This window comes from Danio rerio, chromosome 24 (assembly GCF_052040795.2).
Source record: "Danio rerio strain M-AB ecotype USA chromosome 24, GRCz13ab, whole genome shotgun sequence".
Lineage (NCBI taxonomy): Eukaryota > Metazoa > Chordata > Actinopteri > Cypriniformes > Danionidae > Danio > Danio rerio.
The window spans coordinates 41,918,518-41,946,468 of record NC_141044.1 but is presented as its reverse complement, the minus strand read 5'-3'; the positions used below and the strand labels follow the sequence as shown (position 1 = coordinate 41,946,468).

The 27,951-nt window shown below is 37.3% G+C and overlaps 1 protein-coding gene and 1 long non-coding RNA gene across 4 annotated transcripts in view; one reads left to right on the top strand and one right to left on the bottom strand.

Annotated features, from left to right (window-relative positions):
* Positions 1 to 27,021, bottom strand: part of capn15 (calpain 15) — a 59,458-nt gene extending 32,437 nt beyond the window's left edge. For 2 of the 3 annotated variants that reach the window (XR_015525280.1, XM_087310043.1), the window contains exons 1-2: positions 26,799 to 27,021; positions 3,258 to 4,725 (exon numbers count right to left, since the gene is read on the bottom strand). Coding sequence is in view for 2 of the 3 variants with exons in the window: in XM_087310043.1 (XP_087166169.1) it covers positions 3,258 to 4,725; positions 26,799 to 26,893 (1,563 nt within the window). In the remaining variant the exon portion in view is untranslated. Of the gene's footprint in view, positions 1 to 3,257; positions 4,726 to 20,096; positions 20,816 to 21,435; positions 22,151 to 26,798 lie in introns of those variants that run through there. The other variant, XM_087310042.1, reaches the window with a different exon arrangement.
* On the top strand, positions 12,837 to 19,304 carry LOC141380773 (uncharacterized). The gene is made up of 2 exons (XR_015525423.1): positions 12,837 to 17,225; positions 17,352 to 19,304. It is a non-coding gene; the product is annotated as an uncharacterized LOC141380773 (long non-coding RNA).
* Positions 27,022 to 27,951: the final 930 nt, after the last annotated feature.

The window sequence follows — 27,951 nt, the reverse complement described above, 5'->3', positions numbered from 1 at the left end:
AATGGAGTGGCTTCACAACAACTCGGTGAATGTCCTTGAGTAGCTCAGCCAGAGCCCAGACCTAAATCCTATTAAATATCTCTGAAGAGATCTGAAAATGGCTGTACACCGCCGCTTCCCATACAACCTGATAGAGCTTGAGAGGTGCTGCAAAGAGGAATGGGCAGTAATTCCCAAAGACAGGTGTGCCAAGCTTGTGGCATCATATTCAAAAAGACTTGAGGCTGTAATCGCTGACAAAGGTGCATCAACAGAGGATTGAGCAAAGTCTGTGAATACTGATGTGCATGTGATTTTACAGCTTTTTCATTTTCTATAAATTTGCAACAATTTCCAAAACTCTTTTTTTCACATTGTCATTATGGGGGATTGTGTGCACAATGTTGAGGAAATAAATTAATTTAATCCCTTTTGGAATAAGACTGTGACATAAACAAATGTGGAAAAAGTAAAGCTCTATCAATACTTCCAGGATGCACTGCAGTTAGTTTAGTTTTACCATTTTTGAGTCCACTCAGACAATTTATGAGTCTGGCAGAAGCCCTTGCAGCTTAGTTTAGCATAGATAATTGAATCAGATTAGACCATTAGCATCTTGCTCAAAAAAAAAAAAACAGAAAGAAAAAGACTTTGCATAAATTTTCTATTTAATATTTTGTTAATCCGTACCATGGTTGCTGCAAGCTGGTTTTATTGACAGAGGTTAGCTGATTTCATTGCGCTTTTAAAATCATTGCGATGCTGCAGTCAGGGTACGACAGCAAAGATCCTTTATTACTATGCCAAAATGAGAGTATAGTTCCTAGACGTATGAGCCTAGAAAATAACTTTTTATTTTCTGTCAGTTTTAGACAATGAACCATGATAAAGACTACAGAAAAGTCAAACTTTTAAGATGTAAATACATCCAGATCATTTTTAATATTTAAGTAGAATGCAAAAACATGTACGTAAATAATAAGTGCAATGTAACAAATGATTAATTTAAATGCAAGTGCATAGTAGTTTAAGGCCACTTGATATAAAGAGGGACCCTAAGGCTTGTCTTGATTTCAGCCATTGGTTCAGCAAAGGTCAGTTTGATTTGACTACAGATCTTAAGGCAAAAACATAAAATCAATATTACAGGAGTTGATCAGAAATAAATGAGTTGCTCTGTGAAATATACAGTATCTGAAAGGAAAACTCCTGATTTAATAAGCAAGCTTTTGGAAACTCATCTTCAGGCAAGTCTGCATTAATGAGTCCCGAATTAGGGAAGTTGTTCACTTTCAAAGATGAACTCAAAGCAGTATTAACTGTACTCATGATAAGTGCCTAAACACTTTGGTGTTCTTTCTGAGACTTTGTATTGACTATGGAAAAGGATCAAGAACAAGAAGAACTTGCGAATTTGCATTTGCCCTGACGGCAGTGAATCATCATCACATGCAATCCATTTAAAGAGTTGTTTTTTTCTGCGGGACGATGCTGAAACAGTGCTGGACAACTGCTGTCAGCATCTCCTCCAACACAAAGCTGACCACCATCTCCGAGAAACAGATGCAGTATCTATTGAGCCTCTATTTTTACAATGCTTTGTGTTTTTCTGTTTGTGGCTCAGTTTGACAGATTAAGTTGTGGTTTAATAGCAAACAGAAGGACAGATGTTTAGATGATGCAGCATTAGTATTTAGGTGGATCAAGGGTGTATACTAGTGGAGGCACTATACACTAGAGACGCACCAATATATTGATCACTAACATGGGTGCCATTAGCAGGGTGGCGGGGGGTAGTTGGGACGATTGTAAGGGTCCATGCACATTTAGGGAGAAAAACCTAGCGATACTATCAGGAGGCATCAACAAGCCTTTTATCATTATCGCCTGTGGCAAAATAGAATAATATGGTGTATCTAGTATCCACCTAACAGAACTAAAAATAACAATAAACAAGTTTTATATGCACAACACTCGGCATAAATAAGTACAATCAGTAACTTTTTATAATAACTACACACTATAAATCATTTATTAAGCATTAGCAAATAGTGAATTCATTATCTGTTAAGCATTAACTCTACATTAATGAACATTAGTAAGCAGTTTATAACTGCAGCTACAAATGCTCCATTCTTGACTTAAAACCAAATTTAAAATGTGCTTAATACTGTATTTTCATACTTAGTAAATGATTAATTTTTCATTACTAAATTAAGTATTGCATTATTTACAAACCAGTTGTATTTAAGAGTAGTTGAGGGTTTTTAGGATCATTCAGAATGAGGATCATTCAAATGATTAATGAACTATTGAAATCAACGTTTATATGTCTTATTATTCAGGCATATACTAATAGTCAACTAATATGTTAATAAATGTTTTATTAACTCAACTTCATGCAGTTTTGTGACCTAATCTAAAGTGAGGACTATTTATGGCTTATAAATCTCATATAAATGACAAATAAAGGCTCAGAATCAAATGAACAATAATCTTTGCAATCTTTTCTAAAATGTAAAATTACTGTAAAGTTTAAACATTGCTGAATAACAGGAGTTTCAAAATACAACAAAACTGGATAAAACAACAATATAATAATTAAACAATGTAATAAAATGTAATGTTTAAACTCTACAGTGATTTTATTTTAGATCAGGTTGCAAAGACTTATTTTTCATTTGAAGTACAGTTTCATTTGTGTATCTTTAATTGAATAGGAATTAATAATGTCATTTTTCCTGTTTAGAATTTAACTGAACCTTTATTTGTCATTTATAAAGGATTTATAAAGCATGAATAGTCCTCACTTTAGATTAGGTCAAAAAACTAGGTAAAGTTGAGTTAATAAAGCATCTATTAACATACATAGTAACCATTAATATATGCTTGAATAATAAGACATACAAACGTTAATTTCAATAGTTTATTAATCATTTACTAACTCATTCTGAATGATCCTAAAAACCCTCAACTACTATTAAATACAACTGGTTTGTAAATAATGCGATACTTAATTTAGTAATGAAAAATAAATTATTTACCAAGTATGAAAATACAATAATTAAGCACATTTTAAATGTGGTTATAAGTCAAGAATGGAGCATTTGTAGCTGCAGTTATAAACTGCTTACTAACGTTTATTAATGTAGAGTTAATGCTTAACGGATAATGAATTCACTATTTGCTAATGCTTAATAAATGATTGATAGTGTGTAGTTATTATAAAGTGTTACCGTACATTCCTTTTTGTGTCAATGAAAGTGACAGAATCTTACCTCCCTACAGAAGCTGACGATATTTTCCCACAATTCCTTGGCCTCTCCCTCATCCGTGCGCCTGCGGGCCTCCACATGCATGCTCTCCCTGCGCTTGAGCGGCTTCCCGGTTTTCCTCAGATTCAGGTACTGCTGCGGCGTGTGACATGCGGCGCAGTGCTTCATCCTTCCCTCGTTCAGCAGCGTGCAGGCAGGACACGTCCACTGGCACACACTCTTGTCCTGCGCCGACGGGGACGAAATGGAGGACGAGGAGGAGGTGGAGGTAAAGGCACGCGGGTGGGAGTGCGGTTGTTTCCGAGAGCATGATGAGCAGCTGGACGGCTCCGAGAAACCATGCAGTTTGGAGGATCCGCAGGCCGTACAGTGACCCGCGCCCGTCGGGTTGCGCAGCGTACATTTGGAGCACGCCCAGGAGCTGAAGTCTGGGCTGGATGGCGACGCTGGCGTGAAACGCACTGATTCGCCGAGCACATCGATGACATCACCACCCGAACCCGGCCTCGACCCTCTGCATGCATCGCAGCGCCCGGCAGACGATGAAGGAGGAGCTGTTGGGGCGGAGCATCCGGGGCACTTCCAGGAAGGCGGAGATGTGACTGGAGGGGTGGGGTTATTAGGCTCCTCCTCCTCCAGCACGCTGAGGCGCTTGACTGGGTAATTACCTGATGGTGGGAGGGGTTTAGGCTTGGTTGGTGGGCAGGATGAAGGTGAGGTTGGTGAGGGGCCAGGGTTTGGAGGCCGCCCAGGGGGCGGGACTTCTCTTCGGCTGCGAGGCACAGGATTATTTTGAAGTGAGGACAACGAAGGGGGCAGAAACGGGACAGGGGGTGGAGATGGGGTTTCAGACGGTGCCTGCGGTGGAGAATCTTCGGTTAGATCGATAAGAAGAGGTGCAGATGCTCCTGCCGTTTGCGTAGGAAACCCTGCCACAGGTGTGCGCACTTCTGGTACCACTAGAGCCTCCGGAGGGATTTTCGGTAAGGAAAGTTTCCTCGGACCACCACACGCTGAACACGACAACGCAACTGGAGTATTCACTAAAGTACAACGAGGACACGCCCACTCTGAGGAGCCCTGCCCACTCATAGGCACCTCCCCATTGGACTCTATGCACTGGGATTCCCCATTCGCCACCTGACCTTTAGGTTCAGGGCTAGAGGCGAGGTCAATCGGAGTGGGCGGGGTTTGTTTGGGTGGGAGGGGTCCGTTGGGTGTTACCGGAGCAGCTCCACACACAGAACAGGAGCCTAACCCGTGGTGGTTGGTGAGAGTGCAGCGTGGGCAGGACCAGCGGGGTTCCTCTGCACTGCTGAGGCGCAGAATGTGGTTCAGATCCGGCTTCTGTCGGGGAGCTTCACAAATGGAGCAGCGCATAGAGCCGCTGGAGTTGAGGAACGTGCAGCGCCCGCAGGACCAATCAGAATTCCTCACAACTGCTTCCATCGAACCAGGTGAATGAGAATGACTGAGAGAGAGAGAAAGAGGAGACAATTAGATATGGATTTCAGACTGGATATTAAGACTTAAACATGTACACAAAACAGAGGTCACAAAGAGAGAGGAGGAAAATACATGGGATTAAGGAAGATTAATATGAATAATTTTTTATATTTTAATTATAATTTACATTTGAAAAATTATTGGATTGTTTTATGTCATTTATAAAGTTATATCACGACAACTAAAAGGAGAAAAAATACAGGTAAATAGATAAATTAATAGTTATTAATATTGTTAATTATTTATATATTATACATAATTATTTGTATGATTACACCTAATAAAAAAATTTAAATCAAATATTTGGTGTATTATAATAATAATAATAATTGAAATTAATTAAAAGAATGCGAAATGTACAGTTGAAGTCAGAATTATTAGCCCGTTTATTTTTTCCCCCCAATTTCTGTTCTGTTATGGGAAGATTGTTTCAGCACATTTGTAAGCATAATAGTTTTAATAACTCTGATTTATTTTATCTTTTCCATGATGACAGTAAATAATATTTTACTTGATATTTTATAAGGCACTTCTATACAGCTTAAAGTGACATTTAAAGGCTTAACTAGGTTAATTAGGTGAACTAGGCAGGTTAGGGTAATAAGGCAAGTTATTGTATAACGATGGTTTGTTCTGTAGACTATCAAAAAAAAAATAGCTTAAAGGGGCTAATAATTTTGTCCCAAAAATGGTTTTTAAAAAATTAATAACTGCTTTTATTCTAGCCGAAATAAAACAAATAAGACTTTCTCCAGAAGAAAAAATATTATCAGACATACTGTGAAGATTTCCTTGCTCTGTTAAAAATCATTTGGGAAATATTTAAAAATCAAAATCAAAATCAAAAGGGGGCTAATAATTCTGACTTTAACTGTATACATAAAATAATAATAATAATAAATTCTATTGCATTTATTGTATATATTTTTATTATAAAAAAAATCTTCATTAATTCACCATCCCAATAAAACATTCAAAGGGCAAACAAAAAATCAACCTACATTTTAAAAAGAAAATATTTGAATAAGAATACTCGATATCTGCCCAGCACTCTTAATGAGCACTCTCTCAGAGCTGTGTGTTTCAGATGCTGTTGGTGCTTGGGTCAGTTCCCTGTGAGCCACTCGCTCAGACATTTGGCCCACTGTTTTCAGAAAGCATCACACACACTCAGTAAGACATTTGTACTGTGAGTCACAGTCATTAGCACTGGTCAAACAGAACTGGCCCTCATCCCACTCCTCACTGCCTCTCTGTGTGTGTTTGTGTGTGTGTGTGTGTGTGTGTGTGTGTGTGTGTGTGTGTGTGTGTGTGTGTGTGTATTATATGACTGACTCAATGGTGATACTAACTGTCGGCTCAAGAAGGATCACGCTGATAAATAATGCATTGAATCAAAGCTGGTGTGAGTATCAGATCATACTGCAGAACCACTGGACGGGTGTGTTCTCTGACCTATTAACACTGCTGGAAAATGGGGAATTATTGGCGGAAATAGTTTATCAGAGCATGCAACAGAACAGCCTTCCAAGGGCGTAATGTTTCTGGCCTCGGGCTGCCGAACATCATGTAAAAACAATGCTGACTTCAATCCACCGAAAACCATTTTTTGAGTCACAGAAGGAAGATCAGGGTAACCTGTGACTGATGAAATCTAAGCAGAGGAAACACCTTTGATTACATAAACCAGAAAAGCACATGAGGTGAAAGATTTAGCAGAATTATGCAAAGAGTGATCCATTTTTGGGAATTAATATGGACATGAGCACTCGGCTAGGCTTGATGTGTCCTATATAGAGACACCACAGTTTTACTCTGTGTACAGTAGGACTATTTTTAAAAGACGAACACAAACTGAGATTTATATCAGATGCAAAATATTTGCATTGTTAGTGTCGATATTTAATAATGCTAACATATTACGATAATAAATATGCATGATACTGCTATGACGAGCACTTTAAAATATTGGCAATTATTTTTTTCAATTAAAAATATTGTGGACTATTGGTCTTAAAGAGGACCTATTATGCAAACATTCCTTTTATAAGGGGTTTAAACAGTTGGTGGGCATCAGTGTATAAATGGCAGAAATTGATTAATCAGAAGTTTTTATAATAATAATAATAATAATATTCATATGTTCTCCCTGCGTTCGCTTGGGTTTCCTCCGGGTGCTCCGGTTTCCCCCACAGTCCAAAGACATGCGGTACAGGTGAATTGGGTGGGCTAAAACTGTCCGTAGTGTATGAGTTTAAATGACTGTGTATGGATGTTTCCCAGAGATGGGTTGCAGCTTTAAAAATGAGTGAATTAAACTAAAATAATGACAAAAAACTACATATTAAGAATAATGAATGTTTGGTCATGTTCATTTCTTTGTTTATTTTTATTACTGGAAATATATATTTTTGGTTCCATTAGTAAACATACTTACTAACATGAACAAGGATTAAACAATGCTTGTACATCATTTATTAATCATAATTCAACATTTATTAATGCATTGTTAACATTCAAAGTTGTGCTTGTTAGTTAATGTGCTGTAAGTTAACATGATCAACTTTATTTTCTTTAATTAATGTTAACAAATTTGAATAAATACTGTAATAAATGTACTGTTTGCTGGTGCAAGTGAATATATTAACTAATGAGTAAAGTGTTTACTGTTTAATATGATCATGCAATAGCAAAATACAGTAAAATATGATAATAATGCATTATTAGTTTGTCAAAGAACCGAATTTTAAAAGCAGCATAAAAACAGCTGTGTGTGTATGTGTGTGTGTGTGTGTGTGTGTGTGTGTTTAAGAGAGACAGGGAGAGTTTATTCTGAATTGTGATTGGCTGAGGTAATAAGAGCTTGTTGCTATGGGAATAAATCCTCAGTAAAGCCTCTGAGGGCAGCAACTCACTTTTCTAGCACTAATAAAACACTCAGGAAACATCCTGGTGACTAGTTATCATCAAACAGACACACACACACGCACGCACACACGCGCACGCACGCGCACACACACACACACACACACACACACACACACACACACACACACACACACACACACACACACTAGAGGTGTACAGATGAACTCATAAAGCATGTCACACAGGGACAAACTCCTTTTAAAAGGTTTTTTTGATAATCCAAAAAGGCTTTGGCTCCTAACAACTCATTTAAAATTGCTGATTCATTCTGAAACGAAGCAAATGACTCTTTTCATGAATGAATCACTGAATCATTGACAATAATGATTCATTCATTTAGCAGATTCATTCTTAACTAAAACCCTTGCTCTAGTGATTGATGTTCTGCTCAATCTTTGAAATTAATATATATATATATGTATATATATTGACAAAACAGAAAAAAGACTATTTCATATAAACTGTAACTCATTCATTCATACATTTTCTCTTGGCTTAGCCCCTTATTTATCAGAGGTTGCCACAGCGGAATGAACCACCAACTTTTCCAGCATATATTTCACGCAGCGGATGCTCTTCCAGGTGTAACCCAGTACTGGGAAACACCCACACTCATTCACACATACTCATACACTACGGCCAATTTAGTTAATCAATTCACCTACAGCGCATGTGTTTGGACTGTTGGGGAAAGAGAAGCACCAGTAGGAAACCCACGCCAACACGGGGAGAACATGCAAACTCCACATAGAAATGCCAACTGATCCAGCTGCGACTTGAACCAGCGCCCTTCTTTTTGTTAGGCGACAGTGCTGACCACTGAGCCACCATATCGCCTGTAACTCACTCATTAGATGCTTCTTGCTGGTTGAACAGATGCATTAAATCAATATCACATCTGCGACTGCGCTGACACACAGATGTATTCCTGTACTGTTTCAATACCTTTGGACTCTTGAAGTTTGCCTTAGGCATAGTAAGTCACACAAAAACACAAACTTGCACATTATATAAACAACAATTTCCATGTTGGGCTAGACCAGGGGTGACCAAACTTTTTAGCATGAAGGGCCATAAACCAAATTTCATTGAGAGCCGTGGGCCAAAGGTAAAAATGCCAAACTATTTTACGTTAAACTTGCCATGGGTAATCTCCTAATTCATTTCATATCACTTCAAAATAAATAGAAAGCATTATAACTTTCTAAAGCGGTCACCTCACAGCTTATTTGTAAACTAATTTGATTTGTTTTCTTTGCCTAAATGGATTTCTTTGGTTATTACCAAGCAGCAACCTCCCGCTCTCCCTCAGGAAGCCAATACGGAAGTAACTAAAACTGCAATTCATCTGAAATTCCGCTAGTCCTGGCCGCTCCTGGCTCCAAAATAGAGCAAATTTCAATTGAGCCCACTGTTAGAATGGCCAACTTTACAGCAGAAAAAAAGGTGTTTACAGCCTGCTACATAAAACGATTTTGGTTATTACAGCTGATATTACCCTTCATGACAACTGTGAGGGGGGGAATTTTTTTATAACTCATCCGTTTCCTTTATATTAAGTTATATTAAGTTTGCATAATTAAGGGCGTGGCCACTTGAGTGACAGCTAGGTCTCGCTGGTCGCCATCACGTCACCTCAGCTGAATCCTGCAGATTAGCCACTGAACTCGGCGTATTTATCGTATTTCTGTGTTGTTTTATGTGGCTTTACAGTCAACTGCCTTTTGGACTTGTTTCCTACAATTATTAGATGGCATGGCATGCTGTGTGAACTTAATTGTGCTCACAAACCATTCACATGGCCTCCGTTTCCCATGCAAGTAAAGTTATATACTTATATACCATCTTTATACATGTATTTGTTTTATTTAAGATCATTTATCATTTATATTTAGAGCTGTAATGCACTCCAGAATCTGACGGATTGATTAGCTGTAGGCTCTAGAACAGTCATCTGAAGTGTTATCATACAGTGTTATGCTGGAGTTCATCAATAGTCCCGCATTTACTAACACACACTATATCTGAAGTGTTTGGAAGTAATTTGCGTTTTCCTCCTGTTGAAAAACGTCATAAGAACAATGTTTAGTGGCTCAGTGTATTACAGCAGTGTTTTTAAAAGTCTAAACACTTTATTGATATAGTGTACAACCAAGCACAAGTGGTCAGAATACAAACGAGTCGCAGGTGATAAAGTATTAAGCGTTCTCCCAAAGTAAAGTGTGTCTGAAACAGGTCCACGCTAAATGCCAGCAGGTGTCTGCAGCTCCGCCCACTCTCCGCCTCTTTGCCCTTGTTTGGTATCCCACCGTGGGTGTGATGACGCGCGAACAAAATGGCGACGGTTGGCCGCGCCTACTTGTGGCTTCTTTTGCGCTCTTTAGAAACCTATGGGTGACGTCACGGATACTACGTCCATATATTTTACAGTCTATGGTTATTACCAACAAAGTCAACAGCACCTTTAGAAATATGCTTTCTGAGAAAAATGATGACGTGTTTAATACTTATTTTCTCCACTGTATATCAAATGTGAGAAAAATTTACATGAACAAGTCAACCTCACTATTTGATCATCATGATTTATCCGAGACACAACTGCAGAGTTTTACGAGAAAAAATAAAGTCAATACAAAAAACATGCAAACTTCAAAGATGATTCTGAACACACAGAAGCGGCTCGCAAATATGAAGCTGGTGGAAATGCATAGAGTAAAGTGCTCCTGGATTCTGTTAACACAAAAACCCCTTTAGAAAAACAGCGCAAGCACATGTTGGGCTCTTGCACTGCTCAACCCTTATAAAAATAATATGACGAAATAGTTTTAGCAGTAGAATAATTCATATGCGTCTCGTCCTGCTCGATGCGGCTCCAGGCTGAGAGCTTGTTACTTGCGAAAATGCCCTTGTTTGAGCTGACTGAATGTGCCGCAGCCCTGTCGAGGCTGTCTGTGCGTGTCAGTTGTTAAAAAGGTCTGTGACAGACGTTTGTTTTACTCCCAGAACTTCTGGAAATGAACAGCCGCGTACAGCAGATGGTGCTGCAGAAAAAAAACAACAACTGCCATATCTCCAAGCATGACAGCTGAACCGCTGCTTTCTTTACATCGCATGCTCGGATGGATCGGTTAGCTCGGTTAAATATTCCAAAATGAAACCTCTCGGGTTCAGTTACAATAATAGCCAAGATTTTAGGATGTAGCTTTAATACTCGTTTTTTATCTTCTCATTGAGCTGTTGAATTATTTATGCTGGTTTGCTACTGGGCATTGAAGAGTTCCTATTTAAATGAACATTATGATTGGCTGATTTCAATGCACAACCATGCCAAAAATTGAACATTAGTCATAATTAAAGGATTGTTGTTTAATCCTATATGCATTAAACATTAATAAAGGCTGATTTTGACCATAAAAAAGCAAGTCAAACCTGCAAGACTCAAAAACGTCACTATAAAATCATTTAAAAGTCCCACAGTGACTGCCACAGTATTTTTTTTAGTCTGCTTCTTCCAACATTCTTCAAAATATCTTGTTTTGTGTTCGACAGAAGAGATAAATTGATAAAAGCCAAGGTTTCACATTGTAATTGTATTTTCAATACCCATTTTGCAACTGGGTATTGAAGAATTCTCACTGTAAATGAAGCATATGACTTTCTGATTTCAGTGTACAATGGTAGTTGATGCAAAAATGAACATCAATCATGATTAAATACATCTGCAGGAAAAAGCAAGTCAAACCTGCAGGACTCTATCAAGCTCAAAAACGCCACTTTGAAATCATTTAAAAGTCCCTATGGTTCATTAAAAGGACAGAAATTCTGTCAAAGTTTCCTCATCCTCCACTTACTCCAAACCTGAGCTTTTTTTTCTGCTGAATGTAAAGTATGAAGATATACTGAAGGATGTTGGAAAAACACAGCCCTTGACTTCTACAGTATTTTTGTTCCTACTATGGATGTCAATGGCTGCTTCTTTCAACATTCTTTAAAATATCTTGTTTTGTGTTCAGCAGAAGACATAAATTGACAAAAGCCAAAGTTTCAGGTTGTAATTGCAATTTTAATACCCATTTCTTATCTTCTCTTTGAGCTGGTGAATTATTTATGCCATTTTGCTACTGGGTATTAAAGAATTCTTACACTCTCAGAAATAAAGGTACATGAGTTGTCACTGGGGTGGTACCTTTTCAAAAGGTACAAATGTGTACCTAAAAGGTCCATATTAATTCCCGAAAGGGTACACATTGGTACCTAAAAAGTACAAAGGTGGTTCTCTTCAAATTTGTAGGTACTAATATATACTTCTGATTTACCAATATCGACCATTCAAGTACAAATGTTTACCTTTTGAAAAGGTACCACCCCAGAGACAGCTCTTGTACCTTTATTTCTGAGAGTGTACTGTAAATAAACATTATTATAGGCTGATTTCAATGTACAATCATAGTTGAAGCAAAAATGAACATCAATCATAATAAATAATTAATCCTGAATGCATTAGGCATAAATAAATGCTGATTTCTACCATAGAAAAAGCAAGTCAAACCTGCAGGACTCCATCAAGCTCAAAAACGTCACTATGAAATCATTTAAAAGTCTCAATTGTTTATTTGACAGAAATTCTGTCATCGGTTTCTCATCCTCCACTTGCTCAAAACCTGTTTGAGTTTCTTTCTTCTGCTGAACACAAAGGAGGAAGATATACTGAAGGATGTTGGAAAAACACAGCCCTTGACTTCTACAGTATTTTTGGTTTCTACTTTAGATGTCAATAGCTGCTGTTCTCCAACATTCTTCATAATATCTTGTTTTGTGTTCGACAGAAGAGATAAATTGATAAAAGCCAAGCTTTCACGTTGTAATTGTCATTTTAAGACCCATTTTTTATCTTCTCGTTGAGCTGCTGAGTTATATCTATTATATATATCTATTATATATATATATATATATATATATATATATATATATATATATATATATATATATATATATATATATATATATATATATATATATATATATATATATATATATTATTATATTTTTTTTGCTGGGCGATATATTGCACTTAAATTAATTGCCATAAATGATATTATTGCCACTTTATAATAGTGTAATAATTCAGGTACACTGTTTCAAAATACATTTTATTTTTTAGAATATTTAGGTTTGAAATTGAAACATGAAAAAAATATCTTAAAACAAGTAACTAATAATAATTAGTAGATGTAAACAAAAAAGTGTAAGTCAAAGTTAATGCATCTCAGGCGCCATTTTTTAATAATCAGGCAGGACTGTTTGTTAAATGTTTTTAAATGCTGGTTTTTCGAGTGTTTAACAGCTACATCTCTTTAGCTATAAAATGGTACCTTTCTGTGAGTGTGAGCAATTTCGATTATATTTGCACTGGCAGGTAAATACATCTGTTACAGTTAACTGTCTGGAAGTACTCTCAACAGTACCAACTGCGGTTGTTGTTCCCATGTTGGAAAAAATGGGTAGTCACTAGGGTGGTTGGTTATGTTTTAGGTGCGATTTAAGGTTGGTTGTGTTGCCTTTTTTTTGCCACTGATCTGAAACAAATTCGACATATATCAGCTTGTTTACATTAGCAAACTCTCCTTTCTCATTTGGCTTAAAGCCAAAATTTTTTTCCACACCGGAGCTGAAGAATGGCTTTGAAACCAAGTCCATCGCCACTTGTTTACCCTAACTGATTGTAATTTTTAAACACGAGTCTGTGGGTTGGTGTCTTGTCTTCACCTACACTATTTGCTCTCTCACACACTCTGTGTGTGTAAAAGAGGATAAGAGCTGCATAAGCCCTGCCTTCAGAAAGCAGAATGCAGTGCGTTTAACAAAAACTTAGCTTGTTATATTATGTAGCTTCAATATCAGCATCATCTTAAATATATTTATATAATATAGACAATATATCGCGCCTCTAAAATAAGTGTAAAAAAACTAGCTCTCATTTTCAAAAATTGCTCGATAAGTCAATATATTGACTATCGTTACAGGCCTAATCAATGCTTGATTGGACACGGACTGAGACCCTCTCTTCAGCTGGGTTGTGGCTTGTTTGGTGCACACTAGTGTGTGATTGCTGTTTTCACATTTCCCTAAAAGACTCACACCAAAGGGGAAACTAACTTGAGTTTGATACAATCTAACTAAACAAGACAGGTGTACAATCACTAGTAAGTGGTACAAATTCCCCATTCATTCAAATGATTTGTTCAGAAAGGATGATTCATTCAGATGACTTCAAGAATGGAGCATTGATCGATTCGGTTCAATTTAAAAGCACTGCGGTGTTTCTCCGAGATGCACAAATGTTCTGCTCTGCCTTTGTTTGGGATTATTTTCTTATCCCAAACAGAAAAATCAGACAATATCGTGTTTAAAATAAAACCCACTCAGCTTTTATACTAAAAAATCAATATCAAATTGAGCTTATGTTGTGGAAAATGACCCCTGCTTGTGTGATTCTACTGAATCATGTCTTATGAATGTAAGAAAAACAACGAGGGAGTATTTTCATCCTTTTAGAGCTTGAATTATAGATATATCCTACATGCGTAAAGGTTTCATGACACAGGCGATGCTTTTTGGACACTCAAGTTGTGTTTTTGTGTGTGATTTTGCATGTGATGATGTCGGCTCACACATACAGTCTGAAAATGCTGGGTAATTTCAATCCAATATTAGGTCAAATTTGGACAAAACCAAACACTGGAGTAATTTTTTAACATCACATTTATAGGACTGAATTTATCCCAATGTTTGGGATGATATATATTTTACCCGATTTGGATTTGAAATAACCCAGCGCTTCTAGAGTGTGCATAAAACAACAATTAGCAAATTAATCGGAGACCATAAAAAAAGCACAGCCCTAAGTGATCTATCCCCTGTGAATAATATCCATCCGCTGCTGTTTGAGAGAGTCGGGCGTATGCAGATGATTCAGCTCCACTACGCCTGCCTCCACACGTAATGCAAAAACGTTTAGCGTCTATGTAACAGAAGAACGTCAGAGATCAGCATTATCAACACACACACTCTCTCTCACACACACACAGGCTCACGGGTTCACAGGGTGCCCCTGGCAAACAGTGTTAAAGGGAAAATCCTCTAGTAAAAAGATGCCTTCAGTTGGAGTGGCTGCAGTGCCATCTGCTAAAACCAGACCATCTGCTTATCACTCTCACACACACACACACACACATTTCATAATCTGGCCAAGATGTTTCAGCTATACACTGTATTGACACACTCCATTAGACATGATCCCACCACACTATGTAGACTTTCTGAGAGACAGAAAACAAACAAACATACAGACAAAACTCAACCACTACCTGTGGCACCTGACATCTCATGAAGCAAAACTATGAATGATGCATGTAAACACACTCAGTACCATAGATGACCCGTTTCCACTGAGCGGTACAGTACGGTATGGGTCACATTTATCAGACTTGCGTTTCCACTGCCTAAAGGGTACCAATGGTGGGTGTGGTGTACGACAGAAAGCTTCAGTCTACATCATTCTCGCTCGAGGAAATGTCTACAGTAAAGCTGTACGGGTCACTCACATATCATGTGAGAAGCACTTCTCACAAAACAGAGGCTTTACACACATAAACACTTCTGCATAAATGTTCACTAATAACCTTTCTATGAACAGGATTTAATTATAACTGCAGATCAATGATTGAAATAGCTTACTGTAACGTCTGCAATTATATAATGTAAAAAATTAATTTAACATATATAAACACATACAGCCCCTTACAGTCTCCGATATGTTATCAATTACAGAAGAACTACACACAGCAGACATTTAGTCCTTATTTGGGTTCAACAACATGCAACATACAGCCCAGTCAGTGCAAACCTCTCTCATCTGTGTCTTTAATCTTCACCAGCCCCATGTAGCCTCTGCTAGAAAGTAATTCTGTCATTCTGAGATCACATTAGTCCAATAGGTGATGATAATAGTTAAACATGGCAGTTTGTTCATGTTTTAGGTTGCTGAAAGAATCATTTGCGTCATTGTTTTTTGGAGCTTCCCCTTTGTTTTTTCAAGCTTTACTCTCTTTTCTGAAAGGATCGGATATCAAAAGCACTTTAAGGGTGCTTTCACACTAGCACTTTTGGTCTGCATCAGGGTTACTCGGATGCGCACCCATGAACCGTACCCGAGTCCGCCTGAAAGAGGTGGTCTGGGGTACGGTTCATGCGAACTCTAGTACGGTTTACTTCTGATGTGAATGCAATCGTACCAAATCACGGAAGTGAACCGCCAACTGTACTACGGACTATCATTTTCATAACATTCGTTTGTGTTTGTGTGTGTGTCACGTTTCGAACCATGGTGACACACACAGGACTGAGCCAGGGCAAACACAGTGATGCACATCTGCTTGTCTCCTCCAAAAACAGCTTCTGCAGACTCTGTGTGATGTTCTGAATGTTTATAACATTTTTGGGACAGATGGACGCTAGTCGCTTTCTGTATGTCCGAAAATAAAAACTTCAGTTACAGCAGAATGACCGCGATGGGCAGAAGTCTTTCTATTATGGCGCTTGCTTTTGTGACCGTCACCTAGCAACGGCTGTAAACAAAACAGCAGCTCGATGACGCAAGCGTACCGGGGTTCAGGAGGAATAAAGACAGTAGGTGACAGAGGTGTCAGGGGGAGACAATCGAACTTGAGTACGGTCCAGGCAAATGAACCAAGTGTGAAAGCACCCTAATAATCATGTGCAGATTATTATTAACTTGTTTGTTATTTTAAATATAGACGCGCGTTGATCGCATGTAAAAATGCGAAACCGCTCGCGCTTTAGACAGCCTTGTAAAAACTAGGGTGCACAGGGTAGATTCTGCTCTTCTTCTTGGCTTTTTTGACTGTTCATCAAGACGACGACAAGGTTTGTTTGAGCTCGGGTCGACCATGGCTCGTTATAATATGTATATATTATTACGTTGCAATGTCTCTGCTGTGTATTTTAAACATGGTGGTTCCTTTGTTGTCATTCTGGCTTGTTGCATGAGCAAATGACATATCTCTGTAAACACATAGCATTCAGTTGCGCGTCCTGCTCCGCCTTTTGGTACCCTTTTGTTGTGCTAGGTACACTTTGCAAAGGGTACCCAAAAAGTGGTACAGTACGGTTCGCTTTTAGGTACCTTTTGATAGTGGAAACGGCCATAAAGGCGTACTGAACTGTACCGTATCGTACCAAAACGGGCCAATGGATTCAGTTCAACACACTCAACCATATAGATAGAGATTATAAATTTAAGGTAATAATGATGAAGATAATGTTTTAGCACAGACCTTAATGTATTAACAGGATCAGTTCTTTTCGATTTAACTAGTAGCCAATTTATTTTATCTTTGACATGATGACAGTACATAATATGTGACTAGCTAATTTGCAAGATACCAGTATTCAGCTTAAAGTGACATTTAAAGGCTTAACTAGGTTAATTAGTTCAAAGTTAGGGTAATTAGGCAAGTCATTGGACAACAGGGTATCATTTTATTTCGATGTTCCGTTTAACACAGTTTGTTTAAGTTACATTGCATCTACATGCCAACTAATTCTCATTAGATTATAAGTAGACTGTTAGGTTGGGGTTAGTGAAAGTTGACATGTACTTACAAAATCCTCAGAGTAAAATTTACTCTGTATTTGGTCCCTCTTTAAATAAGGGCAAACATGATGATAATAAGTAATGCTGCTGTTTGTGGAGTTGCTTAATGATCCTCAGCTGAGATTTTGAGACATTTAATGTATTATATTTCAGCTGATTTCATCTAAGGCTGTGACTAAAGTTGGTTATAGTTCTGTGTTTCTGTTTATTATTATCAATCATCACCTAATTTGTCCTTTCAATGTCTCATTAACTTGAGTAACTTTAACTCAATTTAAACAGGGACCAAATACTATCTAAACTAAGTCAATTTTACTCGCAGGATTTTGCTGTCAGTTAAATGTTGAAGGAGCAGCATCAGAAGATATTAAGCAATCTACTAATACTCGAATGAGAATTAATTGGCATTTAGTTACAATGCAACTTTTAGTTAACAAAATTTGCAATAGGAAACGTCAAAATAAAGTGGTACCGACAACATTGGTTTCTTCTGTAGGCAATTTTTTAAAATGGGCTAATAATAAAGAAATAAAAAAGTATTAGAGTCAAACTAACAGAAATGTCTTACGTCAGACAAATATAATAGGAAATACTGCAGAAAATGTCCATGCTCTGTTAAACATTATATTTTAAAACATTTCCCAAATTATTAAACAAGAGGAGGGTGAATCATTTTGTTTTCAACTGTTCATCACATTAAAGTGAGTTACTTTTTAGCGCCTGCCCTTAAGTGACCTTCATCATTACTTTCTTCATCTTTCTGTTGAACACAAAAGAAGATGCTTTAAAGAATGTTGCAAAACTGGAAGCCACTAGCCATGTTTCCATCCAAAGATGCAAATCTTTTCAATTTATGCGCAAAACTGGAATATCACATTAAAGATGTGGAAATAAAGCAGCGTTTCCATCCAACGAGTCAAAGAGAACAAAATCGCCTGGTTAACTGGCCCAAATATCAACAGTCAAAACAGAATTTGATGCATGGAACGATAACTTTTTTTAAGGTATACCGCAGTTTGGAAGAGTCAAGGTTTTAAAACCATAAATATTTTCTGCAATATCATTTCTAAGGTGTGTGTACGATTTTGTATTTATTTATTTTTTGTTTTTTAGGACAACAGTCTGTCCAGCAAAAAGATCTCCAAAGACGCCATTTTAAACTGTCAAAAAAAAAATCTGTATTTTTGAAACTAATGAATACACCAGAAATCAATCATTAATTTGAACTATTCAGCCTGACATGTTTACTGCTCCAAAATATTTTAAATGTTACTCAAATTTTTTTATCGTGTTCAAAATGGAAAAACCTTTTAGTTTTTTACCCAGACATTTTAAAAGACTAGATATTAAAGCAGTCATCACAATACCGTGAAACCGTGATGTTTTTATCCAAGGTTATCACACAGTCAGAATCTTGAGAAGCTGCGTCAATCTTTTTCTTATTTAATAAATTACTTGCGTCTCCGAAGACAATGTTGATACGCAATGAACGCATGGTGACGTTTGAAGACGCGGAGCACAAACGCTCTTGGTTATTCTGGAGGTCATGAATAATACAATAACACTAATACTGAAATTAATTAAGCCGTTTAAGAATGACCAAAACAACACTTTAGATGTTTTACAGTGTGCTCAGCCTGTTGATTTGTCCATTTACGCACATTTTCATCAACATGGCTGTGTCAGAAATTGCATACTTCCATACTCTATAGTATGCTAAAAACAGAATGATAGGAGAGTAGTATGTCCGCATTCAGAGAATTCGAAAATCAGTATGCGAGAACTATCCAGATGACCTACTACTTCCTGCAAGATTCTAAAGTACCCCAGGAGAGAATTCATGACGGGCAGTAAAGCGACGCAATACACGTGGGTAAGTCACGTGATCATAGCAAAACGGCGGATGTAGTACATCCGAGTTTCATTCATGCTGTATAGAATATACAATGTATACTTTATTAACAGCTGAGTAGTACATTTGAATTTAAATGCAGTACTACTGAGTAGTAGGCGATTTCAGACCCTTCCCATATGATCGCTTATAACAAAATCACATGACTTTTTAGTGTGCATACTAGAATTTGTTCTTAAAAGTGTTTCCTTCATAGTTCATGCGCAACTTTTCTTATCGAATAAAAAGTTTAGTCAAAATGTATGCGCATCTTGGCGTTTCCATCAACAGTCTTTACATGCATGTCCAAAATGCGCATAAAAGTAGGTGGATGGAAATGTAGCTTCTGACTTTCAAAGTAGAAAAACCTACTATGAAATATTGGTCTTCCAATATTCTTCAAAATATCTTCTTTTGTGTTCAAAAAAGAAATGGCCAATTTAAATGACACTTTCTAACCCAAGAGGTGGGTTGGTCCATATCTGACCCAATGTTTTTGTCAAAATGTTTTTTTTTTTCATTTCTAAAATGAGAATTTTGTTATTTTTTCATTTTTAAAATGAGAATTTTGTTATTTTTACATTTTTAAAATGAGAATTTTGTTATTTTTTCATTTTTAAAATGAGAATTTTGTTATTTTTTCATTTCTAAAATGAGAATTTTGTTATTTTTTCATTTTTAAAATGAGAATTTTGTTATTTTTTCATTTCTAAAATGAGAATTTTGTTATTTTTTCATTTCTAAAATGAGAATTTTGTTATTTTTTCATTTCTAAAATGAGAATTTTGTGTTTTTATTAGTGAATGTGTCTTCCTGTTGTGCTGTTGTTGTCGATGTGTACCTGCGCTCTCTGTGTGGAATAGGCTGCTGGTGCTGCTGCTGTTGGCGGGTGATGAAAGTGGTTCCCCACACCGGACTGCTGTGACTGGTCCTCAGCCAACCCATCGGTGCAGCTGCGGGGAACGGAGCCGTTCCGAAGCCGTGATCTGATTCCCTATCCGTGGTCAAAGACGACGCAGAGCTCCCCATTGCCACAACAACTCTTAAACACACACGCCAAGTCCCTCTGTTTGTCTTTCATACGCATAAATACACAAAGGTCAAAGGTGAAACTCAGTTCGGTGGATCACACATCTCCTCCAGTCTGCCAGAGATCAACATCAGGATGTGTTTTACACTGACACTTTCATGCTATGAAGTTCACAGGATTCACGGCTGGCGGCTCCCAAAGGTCTGCAGGAGCCACGGGCCCTCAGTCTCCCGGCGACTGTGATTAACCTGCCGTAACCTCGCCGGAGAGGAAGGACGACGCTTCAGGTATAGTGCAACACATCATTGAAGCGCTTGAAACTTAAACACTTGGTTCACGGGTTTAAAAGAAGAACTTTGACGCAGGAACAAAAGTTTCCAGTCTCCATCGGAGCGTCTTGTTTTTCTGTGAGTCACGGCGCAGTCCCTCTAATCATGTTCTGTGCCCGTCTCGCTCTCTCTCTCTTTCTGTCTGTGGCTCATCTTTCCGCAGCTGTCACCGGGATTACGATGCGTCACATTTCATCCAGCCTGCAGAAGCAAATATTCCTTTCATCGCAAACAAACATCAGTGGCCTGAGAACAAGCATAGGAGTGTGTGTGCATCAACGCATGCAAGAGTGTGCGCGCGCGTTTAATCCCATATGCATGCAGACACAGGCAATTTTAAAAACAATGTGCATAATACATCCTGACTTAAACAGATGCACTAGTTAAAACATAACCAGAAGGCCAAATTTTTAAAGGTGATACCAATAATTGGTGTTATTTCATGGCTGATATAGTTACCCTATAAAGTTAAGCATGCTTTAAAAATTACAATTATTTAACATAAATGTTGGACAACATTATAAAAACAGCCATTTTTAGTTATCCAATGATCCTGGTAATATTTAAAAAAACTTAAAAACACTGGTTATATTGTAAAAATATATATGTTTATATATAAATCAGTAAGTATTGGCAGATATCGTGCATGCCTCTCTTATAGTCGAGATTCTATAACCAGCCAGTATTTAAACTAAAAGTAGCAGACACAACGAAGCAAACCTGTGAACTGCACACATCTGTGTGACTGTACACGCATGCAAGCCTGTGTGTTTTGAAAAGCAGCCGTGTATCGGTGTCAGTGTGTGTACGGGCGTGCATACGGTGGGCTCAGATGACCAGCGGGTTTCTCTGAGCCTGTGACCCGGCGGAGGCCCTCAGCGGGTCAGGCTGCAGCTGCTGCAGTGAAGCTCGTCCTGCTTTCACAGATCCAGCGGCTCATCTCATGCAGATGTTTACACCGAGTCAGCGGTGGCTTTAAAGGCTCTCGTTTGTCTCTTCGGCCACCGGAGTATCAAGTTTGACACTCAAATCGTGACTATGAATATTTAACGGCGCAGAGAGGCTCGGGTGAGGTGCAGTGGTCTCGGGCCCGGTGAGGACATGAGCGCTCCGGTTCCGCCGGTTCTCCGGTCCGACGTGGAGTCTCTTCAACTGCGGTCCTGCAGCGAAAGCATCCGGGTGAAAGATACTGACAAATCCCTGCGGTAGAAAAGCTCCCGTGCGGATGTGCGGTTCAGTCCGTGGCGGTTCTGTAAACCAGTTCGGACACTCATGATTCTGCTGGAGCCGATGATGATGGTGAGGATGATGATGCTGCTGCCGCGCGCCGCATAAACACACACACACAGCAGGCAAACTGCAGCGGTGCTTTCATGCATCTGCTCGCGGGACTCATGATGACAGCATGCGAGTGTTTAAAGCGCAGTTTTGGATGTGCATGCGTGTCTGTGCTGCGGCGATTTATTTGATTCCGTTCTTAATTCAGCCTGTTTCTCTTCAGCACGCGCAGTTGCGCGAGGATTACGACGAGTCAGCAGCGCGCATGCGCAGATTCGATGCTGCTCAGCCTCTGCTAAAGGATCCCTTGAATATTGAGATTCTGTTTAAATTATTATATACACTAATAATCTAACTGATGAACCTCAAATAACATGTCAAGAACATCATGTCTGGATTGTATTTTGTCCAAAAATCTATATGAGATTATATGCACACATATTATATGTGTGTACACATACATACAGTTGAAACCAGAAGTTGTTTACATACACGGTATAAAAAGGGAAATAACCATTTAAAAAAAAGTCAGATGTTAATGTGACTAAACTTTTTCTCTTTTACATACAATTTACATACAATAGGATTATTATGCCTCTGAACAAGCTCAGATGATGATGTCAAAGTTTTAGACGTTTCTGATTGGCTAATTGACAACATTTGAGTTAATTGGAGGTACAACTGTTTAACAGTATTTAAGGAAGACCTCAAACACACTGCTTCCTTGTGTGACAACATGGGAAAATCAACAAGCTAGAATTTACAAAGAAGCCAGATTACAATTTGCTAAATTATACTCTGAAAAAAAATCTTTGGAGACATGTACTGTGGTCTGATGGAACTAAGATTGAACTGTTTGGCCATAATGACCAGTGTTACATTTGGAGGACAAAGGGGAAAGCTTACAAGCCCAGGAACACCAACCCAACTGTGAAGTATGGGGGCGGCAGCATCATTTTGTGGGGCTGTTTTGCTGCAGGAGGGACTGATCCACTTCACAGCATAGATGGCATCATGAAGAAAGAACATTATGTAGAAATACTGAAGCAACATCTCAAGACATCAGCCAGGAAATTAAAACTTGGCCACGCATGGGTCTTCCAAACAGACCATGACCCTAAGCATACTGCCAAATTAGCTAAGATGTGCTTTAAGGACAACAGAGTGAATGTTTTGGAGTGGCCATCACAAAGCCTTGATCTCAATCCTATAGAAAATGTGTGGTCAGAGTTGAAAAAGCTTGTGCGAGCAAGACAGCCAACAAACCTGACTCAATTACAGCAATTCTGTCAGGAGGAATGAGCCAAAACTCCTGCAAACTATTGTGAGAAGCTTAAAGAAGGATACCTAAATCATCTGACCAAAGTTATACAGTTTAAAAGCAAAGCTAAAAATACCAAGAAAATGTGTGTAAACATTTGACTAGAAATTAATATAAAATTCAAAAAAAAAATTATCTCATTATTTTGTCATTTAACAAATGTAAATCATTTCGGTAATCCTAAAAAGTACCTAAAATAGTAAACGTTTAGCATGATTTACTTTCAGACATTTAAAAAAAATGGTTATGCTCCTTTTTAGTGTGTATGTAAACTTTTGGTTTCAACTGTACTCATATATGTGCATCACTCAGACATTTTATCACATTGGATTTGATATAGTTCTTTCATTATTTATTGAAAAAAAAAAACGTATTACTTGTTGCTTCTAGAGGAATTATGAGCTGTGAGGAGCATATTTGCATGTTGAGGTCAGTCGCGTCTCCTTTCCTAATCATTTTAATGTTTGTGACAGTGTGTAAAGACGAATTTTCAGCTGCACTTCTATGTTTCGAGATATACTAAAGAATAGGCCATAAAGCAATTCAAAACGATGGCATTATTACTGTACTGTACCATTTTTTGACAAGAAAGAGGACAGAACCGTACTACTCTCACTATCACATTATTAAAATTCCTTAGATGCATTAAAAGGAAAAGGTACAACCAACCAGAAACCGAAGGTGTGGTCAATCACATATAGATCAGTCATGCATTCAGCAAAATGTCTGTTGGTTATTCATGTTCAATATGTCAAACATAGGAAGTTTCATGACAGATGTGTTCTTGCACTTTCGCAATAACCCAGCTCACTAAACCAGTCTGACTAGTTCCCATGTACTCGCATGAATATACACGGATGCATACAGATTCCTGTGGAGTGACAGAGATGATGCCTGAATTAACTTACTGAAACTAAACAGGCTCCATTATGTACGTCAACAATGCCAAAACAAGCACAAGATATTTAACTAAAACATGTGACTGGCAACAGCAGATTCAGAAGAAAATGAGTCATTGTTCACTGTAAAGCCAATTTTGATGCCTTAAATATTTTCGTTGAAGCATATTAGCTTTTCTAGTCATCTCAACTTTCAAGAAATACTAAGTTAACTTTGTATACACCTACAAAAAGTCACTGAAACCTGATTAACTTATGAAATGAGGAAAGCAACATTGAAACTTTTGTCGTCATGACTATTTGTCATCGTTTTAACAGTGGAAACCCACACCTACTTAACCTTTACTCAATGAACTCCTATCATGAACTGATAAAAAGCTACATTTGCACCTTCCAGATTTGTATTCAGTTCTAGGAGTTCAACATTAAAACACTTTATACGAAAGTATATCTGATTAACACACACACACTCTTTCATTAACATCTGTTACACTCTAGATCCAGACTGCTGGATAAAGACAGACTGATTTACAAAATTAATGAGGTAAAGTTGGTTTTATATTCGCACATTCATTCAGTGACAACTTGTGACACGCTCCCTATAGTGTTTATCATGGTATTTTGAATATTCAGTCAGAAATTAGATGCAAGTATGACTTCGAAGCATCACTTTCACTATTAATTTAACTGCGAACACTTTGTACTTTGATAGTCATTAGCTGCTAATATGATTGCACAGAATTTCCAAAGAATATACAAGCAATTCCATGCAAATGTTAACCTTGCTATGAAAAAAAAATTAGGTTTTCGCCAAAATATGGAGACCCTTTCTGCGTTTTTTTGTGCAAGCAAGCATTTTACAGTGCTTTAAAGTTACTCAAATATCTCTGTTAATGTTTTCAAATAATTATATTTGGTTTACTAAAATCACACAAGTGCCAATTTAACATCTTTCACATTCATAGCAGAGAGATGTCACATCCATAACCATACTTTTCCCTCATAAATGCTAAAAATATCAAATAAAATCAATCGTTTTGGATCTATAGTGAGCAACTCTTATATTTTCGATTAGTGTTATTTGTTTTGGGTTGCGCAGTTTAATTCAGAGAATTTCTACAAAGTATGTGATCTACTGTAAACTCACATACTTTACTGGTCACATCCATAACACATGTTTATTCCCCTCATTTAAAATCTAAACAAAATGTTTACAGATGATTCCATAACTCTGTGGTTAGCTGTTTTGGAAAATATAAACAGATGTGTCAATATAATTTAACATACAGTTGAAGTCAGAATTTTATTTATTTATTTATTCTTTTTTTTATATATATTACCCAAATGATGTTTAACAGAGCAAGGACATTTTCACAGTATGTCTGATAATATTTTTTCTTCTGGAGAAAGTCTTATTTGATTTATTTCGGCTAGAATAAAAGCAGTTTTTAATTTTTTTAAAACTATTTTATGGTGAAAATTATTTGTAATTATAAAATTATTAGTCCCTTTAAGCTATTTATTTTTTGATTACAAAACAAACCACTGCCCGACAGGCAATAACTTGCCTAGTCAACCTAATTAACCTAGAAAATAACCTTTATATGTCACTTTAAGCTGCATAGCAGTGTCTTGAAAAATATCTAGTCAAATATTATTTACTGTCATCATGGAAAAAATAAAATCAATCAGTTATTATAGATGAGTTATTGAAACTATTATGTTTATTAAAGTGTTGAAAAAAATCTTCATTAAACAGAAATAGGGGGGGAAAGGGGGGCAAATATTTCTGACTTTAACTGTATACTTTCTCAGTGCATTTGAAGAGTTTACATGCGAAACCCTCAAAATACCATCTGAAATATTCCTCTAAAATGAGCATGTTTATCAGACTCCTATGTAAATGTTTAGTAATATCACTTTTATGGCAAAGAATAAGTCATTTTTCTTGTCTTTAAAGTGGTATATCTCAACATAAACAAAGGAATCTACAAAAAAATCATTTTTGATGGAGATTTCAGATGTCGTTTAGAGGTTTTTGCATCTGAACTCTTCATTTATGGTTTGAGATTTTAATGCAAATGTCACATCCATAACGCTGGAATTGCTCATACTCTTCTGACATTATATTATTAATGAGGAAGTCAGAATGTGTGGATATAAAACCAACTCAATTACAAACTTAACTATTCTACTAAAATTCTACTTTAATAATATTTGATCATCAACTGATGGAAAAAAACATCAACAAGTCAACCAGGCTGAATGAAGAATTAATGAAGAGTCTATTATTCATAAAGATGATCATTTTCGAAGTTATTCCTATAACAGATGTTGTTCATATACACAATAATACAGCTCCACAGTGTAATATTTTTGTTTGGAATATTTTAAACGCTGCTCATTATTAATGATAGCTGAACTCCAAATGTCAGACTTCACTTCCTACTTCAGAAGCATCACTGAAGCAGGGCTTTCAGAACGAGTTCTTTTCCCACAGAATGATACATTGTATCACTTCGCCGACGGCAAGGAAGTTGAAAAGATACAATGTAACATTTGATGAGGCTGAGCAATTAAAGAGACAGAAACACACACATTTACGTCAAATAACCCCCAGCGTGGCACGTGATGTGTGTTATGATATTATGATCTATTATATACGTGTTTAGAAAAGTGATCTTACTTGTGGAGCACGGGCAGACCTTTGGATGGACCGAGCTTCTCTTCTTCCTTGATTTGCCCTTTTAACTTTCCCTTCTGCGGTCCTGAATTAGCCATGTAAACGCAAAAGCCGTCATAAAAACGCGTTCTTACTCTCAACGAGCTTCTTTTTCCGCCGATCCATGCTCTTTTGTGGATGTGCTGATGTGTGATCTGGCTGGTTTGATCTACAGCTTTAATCTCGCAGGGTTCCTCATGCTCCTCTATGGAAATAATCACAAGAAACAGATCAGCGCGCAGTCGGCGTACATCCGCGGTCTGTCGTGGCGCTGCGCTGGTTTAATGGCGTAACTCGCGTTCAGAATGCGGATTTCTGAAACTCATTTCCCAAAATGCCTTGTGTGGACTGAACAGAAAGGTAAATTCTCATTGGACCGCAAATGTTACCGGCTTGATGGTGTTCCTGGAAAACGCATGGTTATTTGCCTACAGAGGGCGCTCTGCGGCCCAGAATCATCAATCCTCATTAAATCACATTCAAATCTCAGCACTGTTTTATTTTAACAGTGAGACTTTAAAAGTAATTGCAACCATTGATATTTAATTTAGAAAAACTTATAATTTGTCTAAGTTGTTTTTATAATTTTTTTATTAAAATTACCATTTTTAAAACGTATATTTTCACACAGTCAACGCAGTTAAACATGATTGGTATATCTTTATTTGCGCCTTGAAAAGTAACAGGTATCACGTGACAACGCCTTCTCCTTTTGAGGCGTCTGGACCAAGTTTTACACCCAAAGAACTTCACAGTATTAATACTTTAATTGTTTTTTTAAATCGTGACAGGATTTATTATAAATATTATAAATGCATATTATTCAAATATATATATATATATATATATATATATATATATATATATATATATATATATATATATATATAATTTATTTATTTATTTTTATTTATTTATTTTTTTTATATCAATGTTTACAATCCGCTTAATAAGCTTTCATTCTATTTCTATGAAGTACAACAACTCCCAGATGTGGGTAAACCGAATAGGTTTAGTTTCGTTCAGCCTCAGGTGAGAAAACCGGATAATAATAAGCTAAATATCATTCCTTAATTTTTTTCAGCTTAGTCCCTTTATTAATCAGGGGTCACCACAG